Genomic DNA, 17959 nt, shown 5'->3' with positions numbered 1-17959 from the left:
TCAAGCAGAAAGTGAATGGCAGAAAACGGCTCTATTTATGTTATGTACAATCCATCTCTTCCTGTCATTTTACAGGAGTCCGAAAATTGGAATCAGATTTCCTACACCACTACCATGATAAAAGACTGACCTCAGATTTTTTTTCTGTCACTTCTAAGGATTAAGAAGGTTGTTTGGACATATGCTTGGGGTCAAGGGGCAAGTGAGAGTGGGTTGGGTGGCCTAATCTCAGCAGGGTGAGGAATGCAGGGGTCAGACGAGACCCGTCGTCTTATTCTTGTAAAAACATGCAAACAATTTAAACATTTTTGTCTTTAACCTGTACATATTTGCCTGTTGCTCACTTTAGGCACCTATCAGAAACAGTGACAGTTGAACCCATAAATTAGACTTTTTCTGCCACTTTTGGTTTGGTGATTTTCTCAGTTTAATGACACAATAAATGTTTCGCCATGTTGTTTTCATGTTCTGGTTATTTGTTTATCTGTATTGTCTGGAATGTTGTTTTCGTAAGTTTAGGTGTGATTAGAAGTTGTCCTTGTCAATCACAGCAGACAGACATGACTGTCGTGTTAACAGAGTCCCGTCTTTGTCTTTGTGAGTCTCCTGTTTGTGTGTGTGTGTGTATGTGTGTGTCTCTGCGTGTTGCCCATACCGGCTGACTGTATGAAGCGCTGCATCTCTTCTATTTTGCAGCGCAACGGCCTCAAAGCCTAAACCAGGACAAAGCGGCTAGTAAGAGGAGCCCCGCCGGCGGAGGAGAGGCCACACTGGGACGAGGGACCCGCACAACCTCCGCCACCTCAAGCCCTGACCACAGTGACCACACACTCTCCGTCAGCAGTGACTCGGGCCTGTCTAGCACGTCTCTGTGGGCAGATAGGCCCACACCTGTCGCCTCTACCGCCACCACAACCACCGTCAAGGCTAACCAGGGACCCAGCCCGCAGGAGAAGGTGCAACTGAAATGGCTCCTTAATGGTTTTGGTCTTGACGATCCTTCGCTGGAGGAGATGGATAATCAAGGCCCCAAAGTGGGCTTGCAGCAGACAATCCCAGCACAAGCGCTCTTTAACGGAGACACCCGACCCAGAGACAGGGAAACGGATATCCTCGACGACTACGTCATTACGGGTCATGATCTGCACAGCGTGGACAGCCTAGGGACCCTGTCGTCCTCCTGCAACAAGAGCAGTCAAAACTCTCTGCTCTCTGATGGTTTTGGGTGTCCTGGAGGCGAGGAGCATCAAAACCAGCACCCCCTGCATCACGCTCCCCCGGTGGAGGACTATGAGCGGTCCTATGCAGAGGCCAAAAGAGCCTTTCTAACCTCCAGGGGCAACTCTGTGGCGTCTTCGAATCCCAGCAGCGCCCCCGCACCCAAACAACAGGTGTACAGGCAAGGCAGCTATTCTACCCAGTCCTGGGTTCGTCAGCAGCAGATGGTTGCGGCGCAGCAGTTTATCTACATGCCCGAGGATGCAAACGAAACCGAGCAATACCCTAGAAACAAGCCTGGGAGGAGTTCGCCCAAAGACGGCCAACTGCCCGCTAAACCGCAAGACTGCGTGAGGGACACGCCGGACGACTCTATTAAAAGCTCCGCCCCTCACAAAGAGCAGGCGATGACGAACAGTAGCAGCAACAAAAAACAGGACGAGGAGTTCAAGTCTCTGACGATGGACATCGATAACTCCATCGATCAGCTCAATCAGCTGATCATGGACCTGGATCCCACGTTCGTGCCGGCGCCAAGCCGCAGCAGCTCCGCCAAGAGGAACGGTGCGACGCAGGTCAACGGCTCAGCCGGCAAATGTTCGAACGGCGTCAATCTCAGGTTCAACGACAGTAAATCAGCAGCCCTGAAAAACACACAGCAGACAGGTAAGATAGTCAGACAGTCTGAGTGGTGTGTGTGTGGTTGCGTAGAGAGATGTGTTTTTATGAAACCAGAGAAGCTGCTTGCCTCTGTTTCTCACTGAGAATATTTAAAAATTGAACAAGTCCTTCACACCCTTAACTTTTGTTCTTATTTGCTGTAGAGTTGACCGAACAAAGCACAACTTCCCTCCCTCCCCTTCAGCATGTTTGAGTGGCAGAAATAGCAGGGTTCTTGCCAGGTTTTCAGATGTTTGCAGTGTGTTTCTGCCGATATAGAGTGCTGTCCAGACTTGTATGGTAGCTATCTGAGTGCAGGATCAGCAAGGTGCATGAGCAGCTTATCATCAGGCTTTGTGAACTCTGATGTTTCTTGCCTTTGGATTATTAAGACTCCACATTGAGATTACAGATAAAAAAAACAAATCAGTGTTTGATGTCAAGCTCCATCAAGAGTCTAAAGCACCTATATCCCATTTCTGTCTGCTTTTATTTTTTAATTCTTATGCAAAAACTAGGTTTTAAAGACTAAGTTTTATATTAATAGCAATAATATAAGTATTTTATTTAGATTTGTCAAGCACACGGGTTATACAGCATAGTGTATCTGAACAATGGATACCCACTGTAAGTATTTCTGCTATCAGACATGTACAATTTGACCAAGTAACTATTTTGCTACAAAGATGACAACTTTTCTACATTGAATGGTTTTCGTACAGGTGATCACGTTGAACTAGGTGTAGTTGAACTAAAACCCAGTGACAAATAGAAAACATTGCTGCATGAATCARAGCATGTGGTTCCAGAGGAGGTGAGAAGAGGAGGGGGATGGTGAGGCCTCAGGAATTTCCACAGTGGGAACAAGTGAGCCTGCAGGCGGAGATTTTTTTTTTATTTTTTTTTTCATCTGATTCCAAATGCTTACCTGTCTGTGCATATCAATGCAGAAGCATCATTAAAAATGCTGTAAGAGGAAATAGACTGGCTATTTTAACATAGCTTAGCTTTCTTAGTGTTGTAGAGTTTGGGCCAAGACTCTTTTTCTTTTTTTAATGCTAAAATCAGTAATGTGAGTTATTTTATTTAAACTGTTTCTTAAAGAAAATAAGTTATTTAGCATTTGCATTTTTATTTTGTAAAGCTGGTCTCACAGGATAAATAGTCTAGTTGGTGCAGTTTTTTCCCACTCTTTTTAGACTTGATTTATAGTTTGTTGATTGGAACAACTGATTGTAGCACACTCTTKATGTCTTGGGCCGCACAGATTCAAAGTCTGTTTGTGATGTTTTTAGTTAAAATGCACTTTACTGCTACTTATACGTATATAATAATGATAAAGAGTTTAGACCAATGTTTCTGCTAATGCATTGCTGCTATAATATATCACACAGAAACATATGGGGCATTACAGGGSTTTTCACCTCACCTTGGAAGGATGTCTTCATCATATCCCCGTCCTTAACCATTATGGTTTGCTCTGACAAGATTTAATGCTGCATTGATTTGATTGGCAAAAAGGTTTTAAAAGTAATAAAATACAAGAACATAAATACAACACAAACACACAATTAATAAGGACAAGTATTGGACAAAGCTAATCCAAAGACACTAAGAAAAACAACATTACTATTAAAAATAAAAGCAATACAATACAAATATACACTAAAACACATCAAATACATTGGATCTGTATAAAGTAAGAACTTGACATTTTCAACCTCCCCCCATTGAAGAAACATAACTTCTATTCAATCTTTCTATCAATTCTGTTTTTCAAATGTCATGACGTTACATAACCTTCAGAACAATTCATTCTAAAGATGACAACATTTGCGTTTATCACAAGCTACTGCAAAAATTCTGCTAGGATTTATTGGGAAGAAAATGAACACATTTTTACATAATACATTTCAGCTCAGAGGACTGCCCAGAGCGTGCTTGGATTATTTATTTATTCAGGTTTCAAAACTGCCATAGACGTGACACTCTCAGTAACAGATGTTACATGTTTTGGGCAGAGGGATTGCATTTACTTTTAGCCTTGAAGTTTAGGCTAAAATCCATTTTAGTCTTTTTGATGTTGGACCATTGTTCTGGAAAATTACTCAGATCCTTCCACGTCTCATTCTAGTGTTGTAAACATCAAACAAACTGCAGAGAAACCCACTTGCAGTTCATATCCAGTACACAGCAGCAGTAAATTCTTGCATACTGACTATGAATAAAAATCAAAAGCTTTGTTTAACATGAACCGACTACCATTGAATGTACCATTGCTTTTATGGCTTCAGGCAAAGACGGTTTTCCTGAATGTTAAGATAAGTAGATGAGGCYTGTGCATTTACAATCTCTTGTTGTTTTTGCTTATAGTCTAGGCCAGTTTAATCATGCTTTGCAGTTATTTCATGAGTGTGGGCGAGTGCATGTGCAGCACCGTCAGCACTGGTAAGATAATTCATCTCCTGAAAGTGTGCTTTTAGGAAAAACACCAGGTTTTCACTGTTCTGTCTAAAAGCTTTCTAAATATAAGGCTCTAAAATCAACATGTCACCATACCACTGTGTAGCACAGGCAGAACTACTTCCCTAAAGACACGTTTAGAATGTATAAGCGTCAGCAGCTCATTGAAAACTGCGGAAGCGTTGTTATCGCTGTGACGATTGAACCAGAAAGAATAGCCTTCCAAGCCCAGGCATATTTAACAACACGCCTCTGCCAAATACTCCAACAGCAGCTAAGAATAATGATTTGGACGCCTGAAACAGTTGAAATCTTTGCCTCCAGTTATGTCAAAACTCAGCTTTTTAATTAAAAGGTTGAGCAACAGGTGGATTGCTTTAATTTTGTTGATTGGCTTTGAAGCCTGTGTTGAAGTTTTGTATTAGACGGTACAGTAAATGGGGATGAAAGATGTTTAAATAATGTAACCCATCTTGGCAGAAGTGTCTCTGCTTTAACACACCTGATACAAAGGAATGAATTACCCCAACAGCTTTTCATCAGGTTCCAGACAAGCCTAGTAATGAATTATACGTTTAAACCAGGTGTGTTTAGCAGAGAATAACTGAAAGCAGCCTGTAAACTCAGGATTGGAAAACTCAGCTTTAAAACATGCTTCACTAWATAGTAAGACAATGTCCTTTCTGATGATATCTTTGAACTTTTGTCACGTGTGATGCAATAGTTTGTTTCGTGAAGGTTGGGTCACACTGCAAGATTTTAAAACAGTCGGCCCATTTTCAAAGACAGAGACACAGCATGTGAGGATATAAAATCATGGATATACCAGGTGTGGTCCTACAGTGCACACAGACAGATTTCTTTCATAAATATTCAGATGTCAGATGTAAAATCTCACAAGAGTTCAGATGTCAGAGGAAAAKTCTTGCATGACTTCCAGAGATCAGACGTGAGTTCTGAGTACATAAACATTTGAGACAATGAAGAACAATATTGATTGTTTGTGTACTATTTTAACAAAGGAAAAAACAATTCCAAATTACTTTCAACATCCAGCAGACTTTCTGGTGATTCATGACAGTTTTTTTATGTCTTCTGTATTTTGGATTCCCCTCTGTGTTTACGCTACCTCCCTTTCTGATTGGCTACACGTCACATTCAAGAGGCTCGTTCGTCGCTCGTTTTTTGTTTACGCTATAATATACACTCTAACAAGTTTTTACTTTTGCATAAAACTCATGACAAAGTTGCCTAAAAACATTTCATACTCTGTATAATACAAACGCGCTCATATGCACACACCTACCTTTGTCCTGGCTGCTGTGTGTTAGCTTCCTCCTAGCTGTGAGGTGGTTTTTCCTCTCTCGTCTTGGCAGTTAAAGTGGATAATTGTACATCTCCCATTTGTAACCTCCATCTTCTCATTTCTGATGTTGGCTCTTGAATATCCTCAGGTTAGAAATGCCGATTACAAACGCAAGCGTGAGCTTATAGCTAAATTTAGCCTGTATAGCTATGATCCACAGCTGTCACCTTTCCACCTCTAGGAAAATGGATAAAAACTAACTATTCTATTGTACCTACTGGTTAGTTGACACAATGGCACACAACAGAACTTGCGTTTTATACCAGTAGCTCACAGATGCTTTAACTTTTGTGACCTTTTCATGGAGTTGTATTATGAGCTTGCGCTAAAAACAAAGGCAGCAACCAGGAAGTGGAATCGAGGAACGTGGCAGGAATTTTACCGGAAATACGTCATTAATGACCATGGCATATAGGCTATTGTGTCAGAACGCAGATACGAACTTGATCTCACTTGCTTTCAAGCACAAAGATATTTTAGTGAAAGGCGTGGTCATGGCAGGGTGACGAATCATGTACTCAATTAGCTGGACCACAGGAAAAGACCTGCGGTTCCACACAAAATTGGCGTTGTGTAAACGAGACCTTAGGATTTGTTTTTAGTGTATTTGTGCAACATCCAGAAATCATCTTTCCATGGGATTTAGAACGTTAGATATAAATATATGGCCTTTTTTATTTATTTTAGTTACGTAAATGACCAATTCTTTGTTGTTTCACAATCTACATGTATTTCTAATTTCTTCTTTTGAAGTCTTGTTAGATTCATGCTTGAGTGCAGTGGWAGGGGAGGAAAGCAAATAATGTTTATTTCTCTTGGTAAGAACAGTATTATACTCATTACCACTTCTCCAAAGAGCATCATTTGAAAAGAGAGCAAGGAGAAGCTCTGTTAACTATCCATTCATCAGGGGGTGTATCATTTATGCTAGTACCAGACAATGAGATTAACAATCCTATGCATTAGCTCTTCTGCATAATTTGCATTCCTTTTTGCTCAGAGGTCAAAGTTCACAGGGAGGGCTCAAAACGACACCCTCCTGATGAGTGGCGACACTCATTTAGAGTCATGACACCGAAACCACACACATGCAAACACACAACCGTCACATCCTCCATTAGCTCACCAGTCAGACCTTTGGCCTTCCTCAGCTGTCTTCTGCTTATAGTAAACTTTGGGAATATAAGGTCTCTGTTTAAATTAAAATGACAGTAAAGTATATAAGTTTGATAGTAAGAGAAAAAACTTTCTGATGGAAAATAAAATCATGTATTTTTTGTAGAATAATTCCTTGAAAGTAAAAAAGAATCTTCTTAAAAAATTATTTGATCAACGTGTCCCTGTTGTCTACTTGTGTGTATGCAGTTGTGCAGCCCAGTGATGGGCGAGCGGGTGTCATGCGTAGTCAAAGCTGCCAAGGGCAAGATGTACTGGATCATCCAGGCTTCTGTAAGTCCGGATGGGGTGATGCGGAGGAGTACAGGGGTCAGCGGACATATTCCCCTTGTGCGCCCCTTCAGCTCCAGGTAGATTTTGCCTCTGTGCACTTTCTTTCACATCTTCTACATCAGGTCATGTTCTCCTGGAATCTAGGTCACATGTATGTTGGTTTTGTTTTTGTTGCAGCAGCATACCATTCTGTACAGAAGTGACAGTGTCAATTATAGGACCCATGGGACAGATATGGACAGTGGAGTTGAGGCGGGTAGCGACATGGCTCCTCCCACTCCTGCCTTCCCTATCTCCCCACCGACACCTTATGGTAAGTACTGCATGCAATCTATGCAGGCTTTTAGGTCGGATTTTGTAAGAGGCAACCCCTTCACTTACGAAGCTTGTGGAAGTTTTTGACATTCATGTAGGTTAAAACAAATGTTGCGAACTGACCTGGACCGGAAATTGTGAAGCTGTCCAAGCCAGTGCAACTGACTTTATAAAGTACCGTATTTATTCAAGTATAATACGTAAATTGTAATCCATAAAATCATCCATGAAGTTGGGGGGTAGTACTGTACTCGGATAAATATTTTTACTTATATTTTAACTGAAATATCGACTTCATTCACAAAATACCTGAGTCCGGAAATGAGACCACGTTGTAAAAAGCAGTTGAAACGAGCTTACCCCTGACACTCCTTCATGCGTCAGAGTGAGATAGTAAGCAGGCGACATGATGTGATAAAAAGGGTGAAAAAAGTATTCCTGCACCTCAGTAATGATAGCGAACTAATGACTTTAGCGTGACTGGGCCACTCCTCGAACAACAACAAACACGTTCGTCTGTAATGGCTGCCGTCCACCGGTGTTCTGAAAATGTTTGTATCCCTGAAAAAAATGTTTCCCCACCAGAGGGGGCACTCCGAGTAGAAGGTAATCTGCTTTTCCCCCACAAGATGGCCCAAATCTCATGTGAAGTCTCTGACTTTTGTGTTGGCGCATCCTGGTGGACTATGTGTAAAATGCCAGAATTCTTATGATGCTGCTACAGCTGATATATATTTGTTGTCAAAATACCTTTTAGTACATATTTTGTTAAATAAAATGAACAGTGCAATGATCATTTTACTGATTTGTATAAAGACTGCAAAGGCTGAAAAATCTTGAAGTCTGTATGAAATTGGAGGTAGTTTAAGGATTCAGTTTTTTATGCTTTTTAAGCTCAAGGGGGGGTTGTATTTTACATGAGATCATATTATACATGAATAAATACGGTAATTGCAGTCACCCCATCCGACGCTTACAAAGTTTACAAAATTTGTGTAACGTTGCGGACAAACCGGGAGCAGAGTTTGTGAAAACAACGCATAACAGCTACTGAAGCTACAACATCACTACCAACTTCTATCCAAGCTGCTTCAATGTATTCTTTGAGTTTTCATAAAATAACTGCGCTCACCCTCACACCTCTTACAAAATTTAGGGAAGTGGACAAATTTTGTGTAAAGTTATGGACAAACGATACACAACAACAACTACTGAAGCTGTTAAATTTCCTACTCATGTCTATCCAAGCTGGTTTGATTTAATCTTTGTGTGTCCTCTGCTGTCTTCATAAAATTATTGCAGTTACCTGCTTTCTGCTTACCAAGTTTACGGAAGTTTACAAAATTTACGTAGTGTAAAAAATAAGCAACAAAGGTTCGGCACAGTGCCCTGAGAGCATCCGGAGTCATCCCCAGGTGAAGGGGGGAAAACCAAACGGGACAATGAAACTACGCCCTGACACTGCTCTAGCTAAATGCCTGGGTCTATGATAGCACCCAGGTTTTTATGTTTGATCCTACATGACCGTGTGCTCTTTGTCATTCCAGTGAAAAGTATGTCAGAGTTGACAGATCATAGACAAACTCCATCTCCCAGCATGCAGTCTTTTGGAGGCTACAGAACAAATCATGGTAGGTTCACAATTCTTAAACCCAAACAAAAACTTGTTTTATTTAGTTTTGTTTTTATGTTTTCTCCTTCATGCTGATACTTGAAAGAGTTTAGGTTATTTTTGTTTGTCGGTCATGTTCCTACCATTACAGCAGGGCATTTTGGGTTCATTTTGCCTTCGTTTAGTAATACTGATATTCTTTTAAGGTGACATAAGCATATCTGTTTTGCAATGTTTTAGGACAGAGGTTGAAAACAAAGACAGCTCTTGCGCAAAAGCAGGGAGATTCCTAACCCTTCTCTGGAATGCCTGTGTGGTTTTGGTTTGTAGGAAAAACAGTTTTAAATACAACTCCATTGTTTTTTATAGATTAAAAATGTACCGTATTCTTCCTTTATTGATTTTTTTCCTTCCCTCTGTGGTTTTAATTTAAGGATAAACACACCCTGGGTTTGTAAAGCCCTGTGCAGCACCTCAGCTAGACTGAATGAGTTATAAASTCCAAATTCTCATGGAGTGAAGGAGTCTTTAAACTGTGCATTCTTTTTGTTACCAGTTTGTAATGTTTTGCTTGAAATTACCCCCCCACCCCACCCCGACATATACACGCACACAAGCTTTACTTTGAGTTCCTTTATCACCTTTTATTCATTTGTTTCCATGGAGRTTTACAGTATGCCTGAGAGGCTGTGGGGTCTGGGCGCAGGTCTGTGCCCCTCGCTGTGCCTCAGACATGCAGGCAAGGATCCCAGCATTCATTTCAGCTGCAGCTCCATGGTGACAGAGTTCAGGAATCGTGGTACAAAAAGAAAACAGTCCTTGCTCCTTAAGTGTCTAGTAGTTCAGCAACTTATCAGCTTCGCAAAACTTGATGTAAAACTAAAGCTTTTTCATTTAAGTTGATGGCTCCAGATTATGGTTGATTTAAAYAAAGTTTTTTTTAGATCATTTTATTTGCTTTTGTCTTGATTTGTTGTAGCAGGGCTGTATTTACATTGTATTGGAGTTTTGAAGAGCTACAATAAGTACAATGTAATCTGAAGAGTTTTTATTGCAGGGCTATTCAACTAAATTGCTCCAGGGGCCACAGTTACTGCAGGCCAACAGCTGAGGGGCCGAACATCCATTAAAGTTATTGTGCAAATAAACCAAGTATTACAAAGATCTGTTACCTTTGAAATAGTTTATTTTGCTGCRTTTAATCATGAAAACAACATACAGAACCCTATGTATTAAATGTAGTGTTAGTAAAACAATATAGACAACAAAAATAACACATTATGCATCCYATTTAACACAATTACTTTGACATCTCTGACTTGCCAAATTTTTTAACTAATTTTATTGAATTTCATAGTTTTATCTTCAACTGTTTGTAGTTTTAACTGTCTTGGGTGTTCACTGAATTGGTTTTTACCAGCTTCTAGCGAAGATTCTGACGTTCCTGTTGATACCAAACATGTCTATGTTTACCCAAAAGCACTTAGGGTAATTAAAGCAGAAAACCGGGAGTTTGGGCTTAAGAAATTAATAAACCAATTGGTGGGCCGAACTTTGGTCACTTGTGGGCCGGATGCGGCCCGTGGGCCGCCAGTTGTACTTGCACTTTTATTGCATCACAACTCCATATTGGCCAGTCCAAGGACTAAAAATGTTACTTTTTTTCCTCCTCAGTTCTGCTAATTGCTGAAACATTGGTTTATGTTAAACATTTTTAGAAACTCTCTTTTCTAAAACTCTCCCTACTTTTGTTTGTTAGTATATATTTTCACTGAACGTCAGTAGATTTACACAGTACTATCAAGCAAATATGTCCTGCAACAGACTGTAACTTTCTTTTTTCTCTCTCTCTTATTTCTTGGCCCCCTCACAGAACCTCGAGGATACAGTGACATCAATCATGTAGTGTTGGAGACGTTGCCAGATTCCTCCATCAGCTGCCACAGGATGCTGAGTTCTACACATTCTGCCTCAGTTGTTGGAAGCCATCAGCACGCAGACAGGTAGAGACCTGATTTACCTCAACATTAGTTGTGGTTTTCTCACAAAAGAAAGGATTTTTTTTTAGTCATTCTGACTACCTTCTGTTTTTTTATAYGTCAAGCTCCTCTGTGAATCAGTCCTGGCCAGAGCACTCTGTCCTGAGCCGCCACGCCTCCTTGAGTAACTACCCCTGTGCCCGACAACCACCGCAACATTCCGTGTCTCTGGACTACGGTCACCACTCTCCTCCTTTACCCCGCTCCCACACCCACCCTGCCCCCAATGCCCACAGCTCTCCCCGAAGCAGCCAGCGGAGCCGCATGGCCTGCTACGCCATCGGCCGTAGTTCCGCTCAAAGCTTCGACGAGCAGGACGGCTCGGGTCTCGGCTACGGCACGGACTGTCCGGCCGCGGGCGTCGACAGGGATCACTTCTCCTTCGGTGAAGGGCAGCATCGGTCGCAGACCCCCCAGGTGCAGCCCCCGCTGCTGCCGGAAAAGAAGCGAGCGTCGGACGGCGAGCACTCTCTGGGAACAGCCTCTCCTGCCCTCAGCGGGTTCTCAAGTCCGCACAGTGGGAGCTCTCTGAGCATCCCTTTCCCCAACGTCTTACCTGACTTGTCGGCTCAGACGCCGTGCCCAGCCTCGCCTCTGCCAGGTAAATAAATAACTCCTAATCACTTTGTTTGCGTCCAGGGTCTCGATTAGCATGCGTAGACATACACCTTCATGAGTGACTGCTTTGTTTTCCAGACGTACTAGTGAACAAGCAGGTTACTGTGAAGTTTGTGCAGGACACGTCAAAATTCTGGTACAAACCAGACATCTCAAGGGACCAAGGTGGGTTTCAACTTTTTATTTTATTTTGTTTGTTTTTTTTTCACTTTTGTTTCACATTAAAACTTTGTCAGCTGACAGTCAGTATGTCTCCTCCTTATTCAGCTATTTCAGTCCTGAAGGACAAGGAGCCCGGCTGCTTTATTGTGCGAGACAGCCATTCCTTTAAGGGGGCGTACGGTCTGGCCATGAAGGTGGCAACACCCCCTCCCTCAGTTTTCCAGCAGAGCAAAAAAGGTAATTTACACACAGTTTGCAAACAGTTCTGTTTTTGATAGAACCACTCTTTTATTTTTATTTATTTATTTATTTATTTATTTTTGTGTGTGTGTGTGTGTGTGTGTGTGTTTGACTTAAATATAAAACTATCCAATCGTTGGGTTAAAAGTTTAGAAAAGTGCTGTTTTTTTTGTTTGATAAACCTTACAGTAAATTGACTCCTGGGTARCTTTTTATTTCAACGACTGCTTTAAATCGTGTTACTTTGTGCTAAAATCCCCTTGACTCCAGCTCTGTAATTGTGAACGTCATGGTCAAGATGTCAAAGATTAGTCCAGAATTACAAACATCCTGGGATTCGTGAGTGACTCAGTCACATCTGAAGACATTTTCTATTACAGCCTGCTGTAAATGGGTAATTTATTCACAAAGGAACCTGAGACTGCTTTTTTTTTTGTCTTTTTGTGTTGAACTCTCATCCTTCTGTGGATCTCTCCTGGGCTTCACCTTTATGAAACCAGCTTCCTGCTGCCCTGATAGTCTTAGATGTGCAGCTAGTGTTTCAGCTCTTAACAAAGGACGTGCCTGTTCTGATTCCAGGGCATTCTTTAGGAAAGCTCACTGCCCCACATATCTCTGTTCAATGTACAGCTTGTATTCTAGTGGTAAGGTCAACATGGGTTACATTACTGGTTGTTTTCTTCTTGGATTGAACTTCAGTTTAGCAGGTGGGACTTTTTTCTATTAATCTACCAACACTTTCTGGTAATATGATTATTTGAATGAATCTAGACAACCAGAATTATAAGCAGAGCTGCTGTGAACACATTTACGGTGAAATCACAGAAAACGAAGCGTCACAATTCGTTTATTGCCTTTTTTTTGCTACTAGCATATAGGTTTTCAGGCGTTGATAATAAAAATCAATAAAAGTTTACAGTGTCTTTCATACAAAGGTGTATAAAATACTTGGAAAACAGAAATAACCAAGTAAAAATACCTGAACAAACATGAATTTCACTTGCAATAAAATAACTTGAGAAAGTCATAAAAGTCCATAAACAACAATAAGTTGGAAAATAAAAGCACTTTTACACACACTCTAAGAAATGAAGTGTTTATTTTACTTAAACAAGTTATGTTAACTGGTTCCACTAAATCGAATTGAGCAAATGTCAGCAATTTACACATTTTTATTTATATTTTTTTTAACGTGTAAATTGCTTTACATTTACTCAACTGGGTTTAGTGGAACAGATTGACATAACTTGGTTAAATAAATTCAACACTTAATGTTTTAGAGTGCATAAACAATGAGCTCTGTTCATTATCAAATTTGTACAGCGTAATGAAGCGTTTTAGGTTTTTAACGTATGCAAGTAAAAGTATATTTTTTATGTTTTGAATGTAACAAAATAAAAGTAAAAGTTGCTATTTAAAAAATATTTGGTAAAAAACAGATTGTAAAAAAAACTTACTCAATACAACTTACTGCACTGCAACAAAGTAAATGTACTTTTTTACTATACACAGCTTATTTGTCTAGATATTAAAAAACGTGGTGAATGATGAGAACAGAAAATAAATATTTTTAAAAATGACAATTTTTTAAATCAGCCTTTTTTTTTCAGATTATTAGGTTTAATTTCAAGCATCCTGGTTTTTAGTTTACAATATTACTGTTAGGAGGTTAATGTTAATGTTTTCATTTTAGCGACATACCAATGGATTTGTATTTGTGACGCCACTTTTTACTATCAGTTTGCTCAACAGAAAATCCCCGTTTGGACCAACCGAACTCTTTGTTCAGTCAAACGGTTTTGTTCTTCACTCACACCTGTCCTTTTGTTTGCTGTCACCCTTCTGCGATCCAGCAGCACCTGTGGTGACGTCACCTCAAAGCCCACAGCCTCACTTTGCGCTTGGAGCTTTTGCAGTTCCTTAAAAGTGAAATTAAAAATAATAATAATAATAATCCAACCCACTTTGAGAAACAAGCTTTTGCCTCAAAATTCCTCATGTGGAGAACAAAGGTGGTGGTTGTGTTGAATCATCTCCCGCTTAATGTCTGGACAAATTGAATGTGGTACTTTAATATGTTCTGTGTAAATCTTCAGAATGGATCGTTTTTGTTTATCTGACAGGAGGAGATCTGTCCAACGAACTGGTGCGCCACTTGCTGATCGAGAGCACGCCGAAGGGAGTGCGGCTGAAGGGTTGTCCCAACGAACCCTACTTTGGTGAGTACCTGCTGCTGAAAACCTGGAGTCCATCTCCATCTGTCTCTTTGGCTCCTCGACAGCAAAATATCAAGACTTTATGACTGATGCTGCCCTCTGTTGGTGTACCATGCTGTGTACCAGCGGTYTGCTGTGGGCCAGAGTTATCCAAACAGACATCAATCACGTTAGCACATCTTTCTAGGTTTTATAGTTTGAATTGTATATTTGTTTATCTTGAATGAATGAGGACAGTTGATTTTTAGGAGCTATTAAAAATTATATGGAATCATTTTAGGATTTCAACTTTCAGAGCTGATGTTTCACAACTTTTCTTTAATGTTTAGAATTTCCCTGGTTTTGTATCAGTGTTTTGTAACTTTGCAGAAAGTATAATCTTGTTTTTTTTTTTCATTTTCCCTTTAATCTTTTACAGGAAGCTTAACAGCTTTGGTCTGCCAGCATTCAATCACACCTCTGGCCCTTCCCTGTAAACTTATTATACCTGATAGAGGTAAGCATTCACACACTCATCATTTATTGAAGAAGGTTGTTACCGTTATTTTTTTGTCTGATGTTCAGTGKGATCGTGTAGTTGTTGATTGCTGCTGTTTTTTTTTTTTTTAATTTCTTCATAAGATCCCTTTGAAGATGTCGTGGAGAACATTTCGCAGTCCGTCACAAACTCAGCTGCTGAGCTGCTGAAACAGGGTGCAGGTAATCAGGCGTCTTACATCACTCACTAAGAACAGTCATTAAGTCAAACACAAGAAGACGAGACTGCAAATAAACACTTAACTCAGTCCTTGTATTTCTGGGGCTGGTTTTTGAAAATAGCTGGGGTTTTTTTTCTTGCTCTGTGTTTTTGTCATGAAGCACACTCTGCAGCGATTTGTACAAAGCGAATCCAAGTGGCATTTGATTTGTGTTCATGCCACAGCTTGTAACGTGTGGTACCTCGGCTCAGTGGAGATGGAGTCGCTCACGGGGGTCCAGGCTGTGCAGAAAGCCACTACTATGATCCTGGATGCAGACCCTCTACCGAACTCCACGGTGGTCCACTTCAAAGTGTCGTCTCAGGGAATCACCCTGACGGACAACCAGAGGAAGTGAGTACAGCACACACCMTTTTTCCAGCAAATCCAGTTTTATAGCGTAACACCTACATCTATCCTTTCCATATGTACACTTACCCTTTRGCTCTTATCGTAATGTAATAAAGAGTTGCAGCTTTAATATTCCACTGTCACCCAATCAAGAAGCAAATGCATCGGATGTCCTGTCAAAATATGTATATATCTTGTTATATACAAGGTGTTTTTTTATTTTTATTTTATTTTATTTTATTTTATTTTATTTTTTTATTTTATTTATTTATTTATTTATTTAGAAAATAAGTTCTGGGATAGACTTAAAGCAATCAAAGGGACACATAGGCTGTGTCCAAAACGACAGGCCGGGTCCTCTGGAGGACCCAGACTCCCCGGTCGCGGTGGGCCGGGTCCTTGGTAGACCGGGAAGACCGGAAAAAAAGAGGCTGTGAATTTGGACGGTCTAGCCTCCCCTCCTTACCCCGGCGTACGTCATGTCACCTAGCAACTGTGACGACGCTAAACAAACAAACTTAAATCAAAACTAGAAAAATATCAATACATTACCATTATTAATATCACAAAACTATAAAATTTACTTAAAGGTAACATTTGAAGAACTAATTGATCCGCTGTAGGTGCATGTTTATTTCGCTTTTTTTAATGATAAAAATAATATTTAAAAACATGTCCATACAAATGATAAAAGTACTAGAATTACAACCGCTAATTTTTTAAATTTCCATATCACCATATTTTTATTTAAAACGTATTCTTTTATCTCGCTTCGTCCGCCATTACTAGCTTAAACAAATCTCCGGTCAGGCCGCAATGCATTATGGGATATGCTGGGCCGGGAAGGATCCATCAGACCTGTCCTTCAAATCGGGGAAAAATAAGGACGTATTTGTCGGCCGCATCGGAGGAGTCTTCGGTTTTGGACGTCCTTCGTCGCGGCGCTGTGACGTATGCGGCCGACGAATTCGGACTTCGGAGGACCCGTCCTGCCGTTTTGGACACAGCCATAATGAACAGGAAACAAATATTCCATTTCCTATTTGGACCATTTGTGGCATAGTCAACATGCTCAGTCAAAAAAATGTAATCTTCTTCTCTGATATTAATAATAATAACAAAAAACAATAATATGATTATTAAAATATTTTATATATAGATTCTTTTTATAGCACTGTACAATAAAATATAATCTAAAATGCAGTAAAAACAAAAKAATAAAACACCAAATAAAGTACCAATAACACGTACGTAGTGTAACTTAAATAGAGGTGATGAGAGATGGAGGTTAAACAGAATATTTGACTTTTTTATTTTCTGTAATCTGGCGCTAATTGTAGCGGTAAGGTTGAATATTTTAGGAGAATGACTGAAATGGGTTTTGGCCATAAACGATTCACTCAAAGGTCACTTAATCCTAAATTTGTCTGTTTTCAGGCTTTTTTTCAGGCGCCATTACAATGCCAATACAGTTATATTTTGTGCTCTGGATCCTCAAGATAGAAAGTGAGTACTGTTTTTAACAACTGCGCATATTTTTTTTTCTTTTTATAGTTTACGTCATCCTTTAATTAGATTTGGTGTTATTTTGGTCTAAATTCTTTGCTGACATTATTTCTGCTCTTAGGTGGAAAAAAGATGGATACCCTTCAGCAAAGTAAGTAAATAATGATCATGGTCACAGCTGCAGCTTGTTACCCAGCTATTTTTAAATGGGGAGCTTGACAGTGCTGCTATTAAGTGCTTTGCTTCCATCTTCGCAGAATCTTCGGCTTTGTGGCGAGGAAAACTGGCACTTCCACGGACAACATATGTCACCTGTTTGCGGAACACGATCCTGAGCAGCCCGCCAGTGCCATCGTCAACTTTGTGTCCAAAGTGATGATTGGTTCACAACGGAGTAAGTAGGAGGGGACCGGAGACCTGGAGAGATGTTGACTGAGAAAAGAAACAGCAATTTAAAGACTGAGAAAAGGGAAAAAAAAGTGACACTGATGACTTGTAGATAAATGAAACACGATAAGAAATTTACAGACATCAAAACATTGTTACCTGTGTGAACTGTAAATTAGTTGGGAAAGGGAAAAAAGGCTAAGTGATAGGCTTTTCCACCTGTAGTGTTTTGTACAGTTAGATATAACCATTCCGACTGTTCCTGCGTGGCCTWTTCTGAACAAATCAAAACATTTTATATGTAGTTGTTTTTATTTTTAACATTTCCCATAATTTAAGTGAACAAACWGCTCTGAGGATCACAGAAGCGCCTATTTTCCCTGCATGTTGTGTTTTTTTAATCATGTTTAAAAGAAAAATATAACAAATCTACATGATTTGGTGTAATTTGGACATTGCAAGCAAGATTTTGTTCTTTTATCTATGCAATGATTGTTTTTAGACTATGGTACTTGTGTTTTTTTAATAACAGATTTTTTTTATCTTTAGGTGTATTCGAACATGACCACTTTAAAAGCTTTTGTAAGATTTTTATGGGAGTATTTTTCTGTGTGTATGTG

At 40.0% G+C, this 17959-nt stretch overlaps 1 protein-coding gene across 1 annotated transcript; it reads left to right on the top strand.

Moving 5' to 3' along the window:
- Positions 1–696: 696 nt before the first annotated feature.
- LOC106533995 (tensin-3) lies at positions 697–17420 on the top strand (the record flags this gene model as incomplete). The annotated part of the gene is given in 15 exon segments (XM_014030493.1): positions 697–1884; positions 7073–7233; positions 7334–7469; positions 9019–9102; positions 10957–11086; positions 11188–11723; positions 11819–11905; positions 12008–12139; positions 14266–14361; positions 14777–14854; positions 14980–15057; positions 15281–15449; positions 16884–16952; positions 17074–17103; positions 17210–17420. Coding segments are annotated over 15 exon segments (2802 nt in total). The 3' UTR covers positions 17355–17420.
- Between the last annotated feature and the right edge of the window lie 539 nt (positions 17421–17959).

The sequence above is a fragment of the Austrofundulus limnaeus genome, unplaced genomic scaffold, assembly GCF_001266775.1.
Source record: "Austrofundulus limnaeus strain Quisiro unplaced genomic scaffold, Austrofundulus_limnaeus-1.0 Scaffold6, whole genome shotgun sequence".
Taxonomy (NCBI): Eukaryota; Metazoa; Chordata; class Actinopteri; order Cyprinodontiformes; family Rivulidae; genus Austrofundulus; species Austrofundulus limnaeus.
The sequence above is the reverse complement of the archived record's forward strand: the minus strand, read 5'-3'. Positions and strand labels throughout refer to the sequence as shown.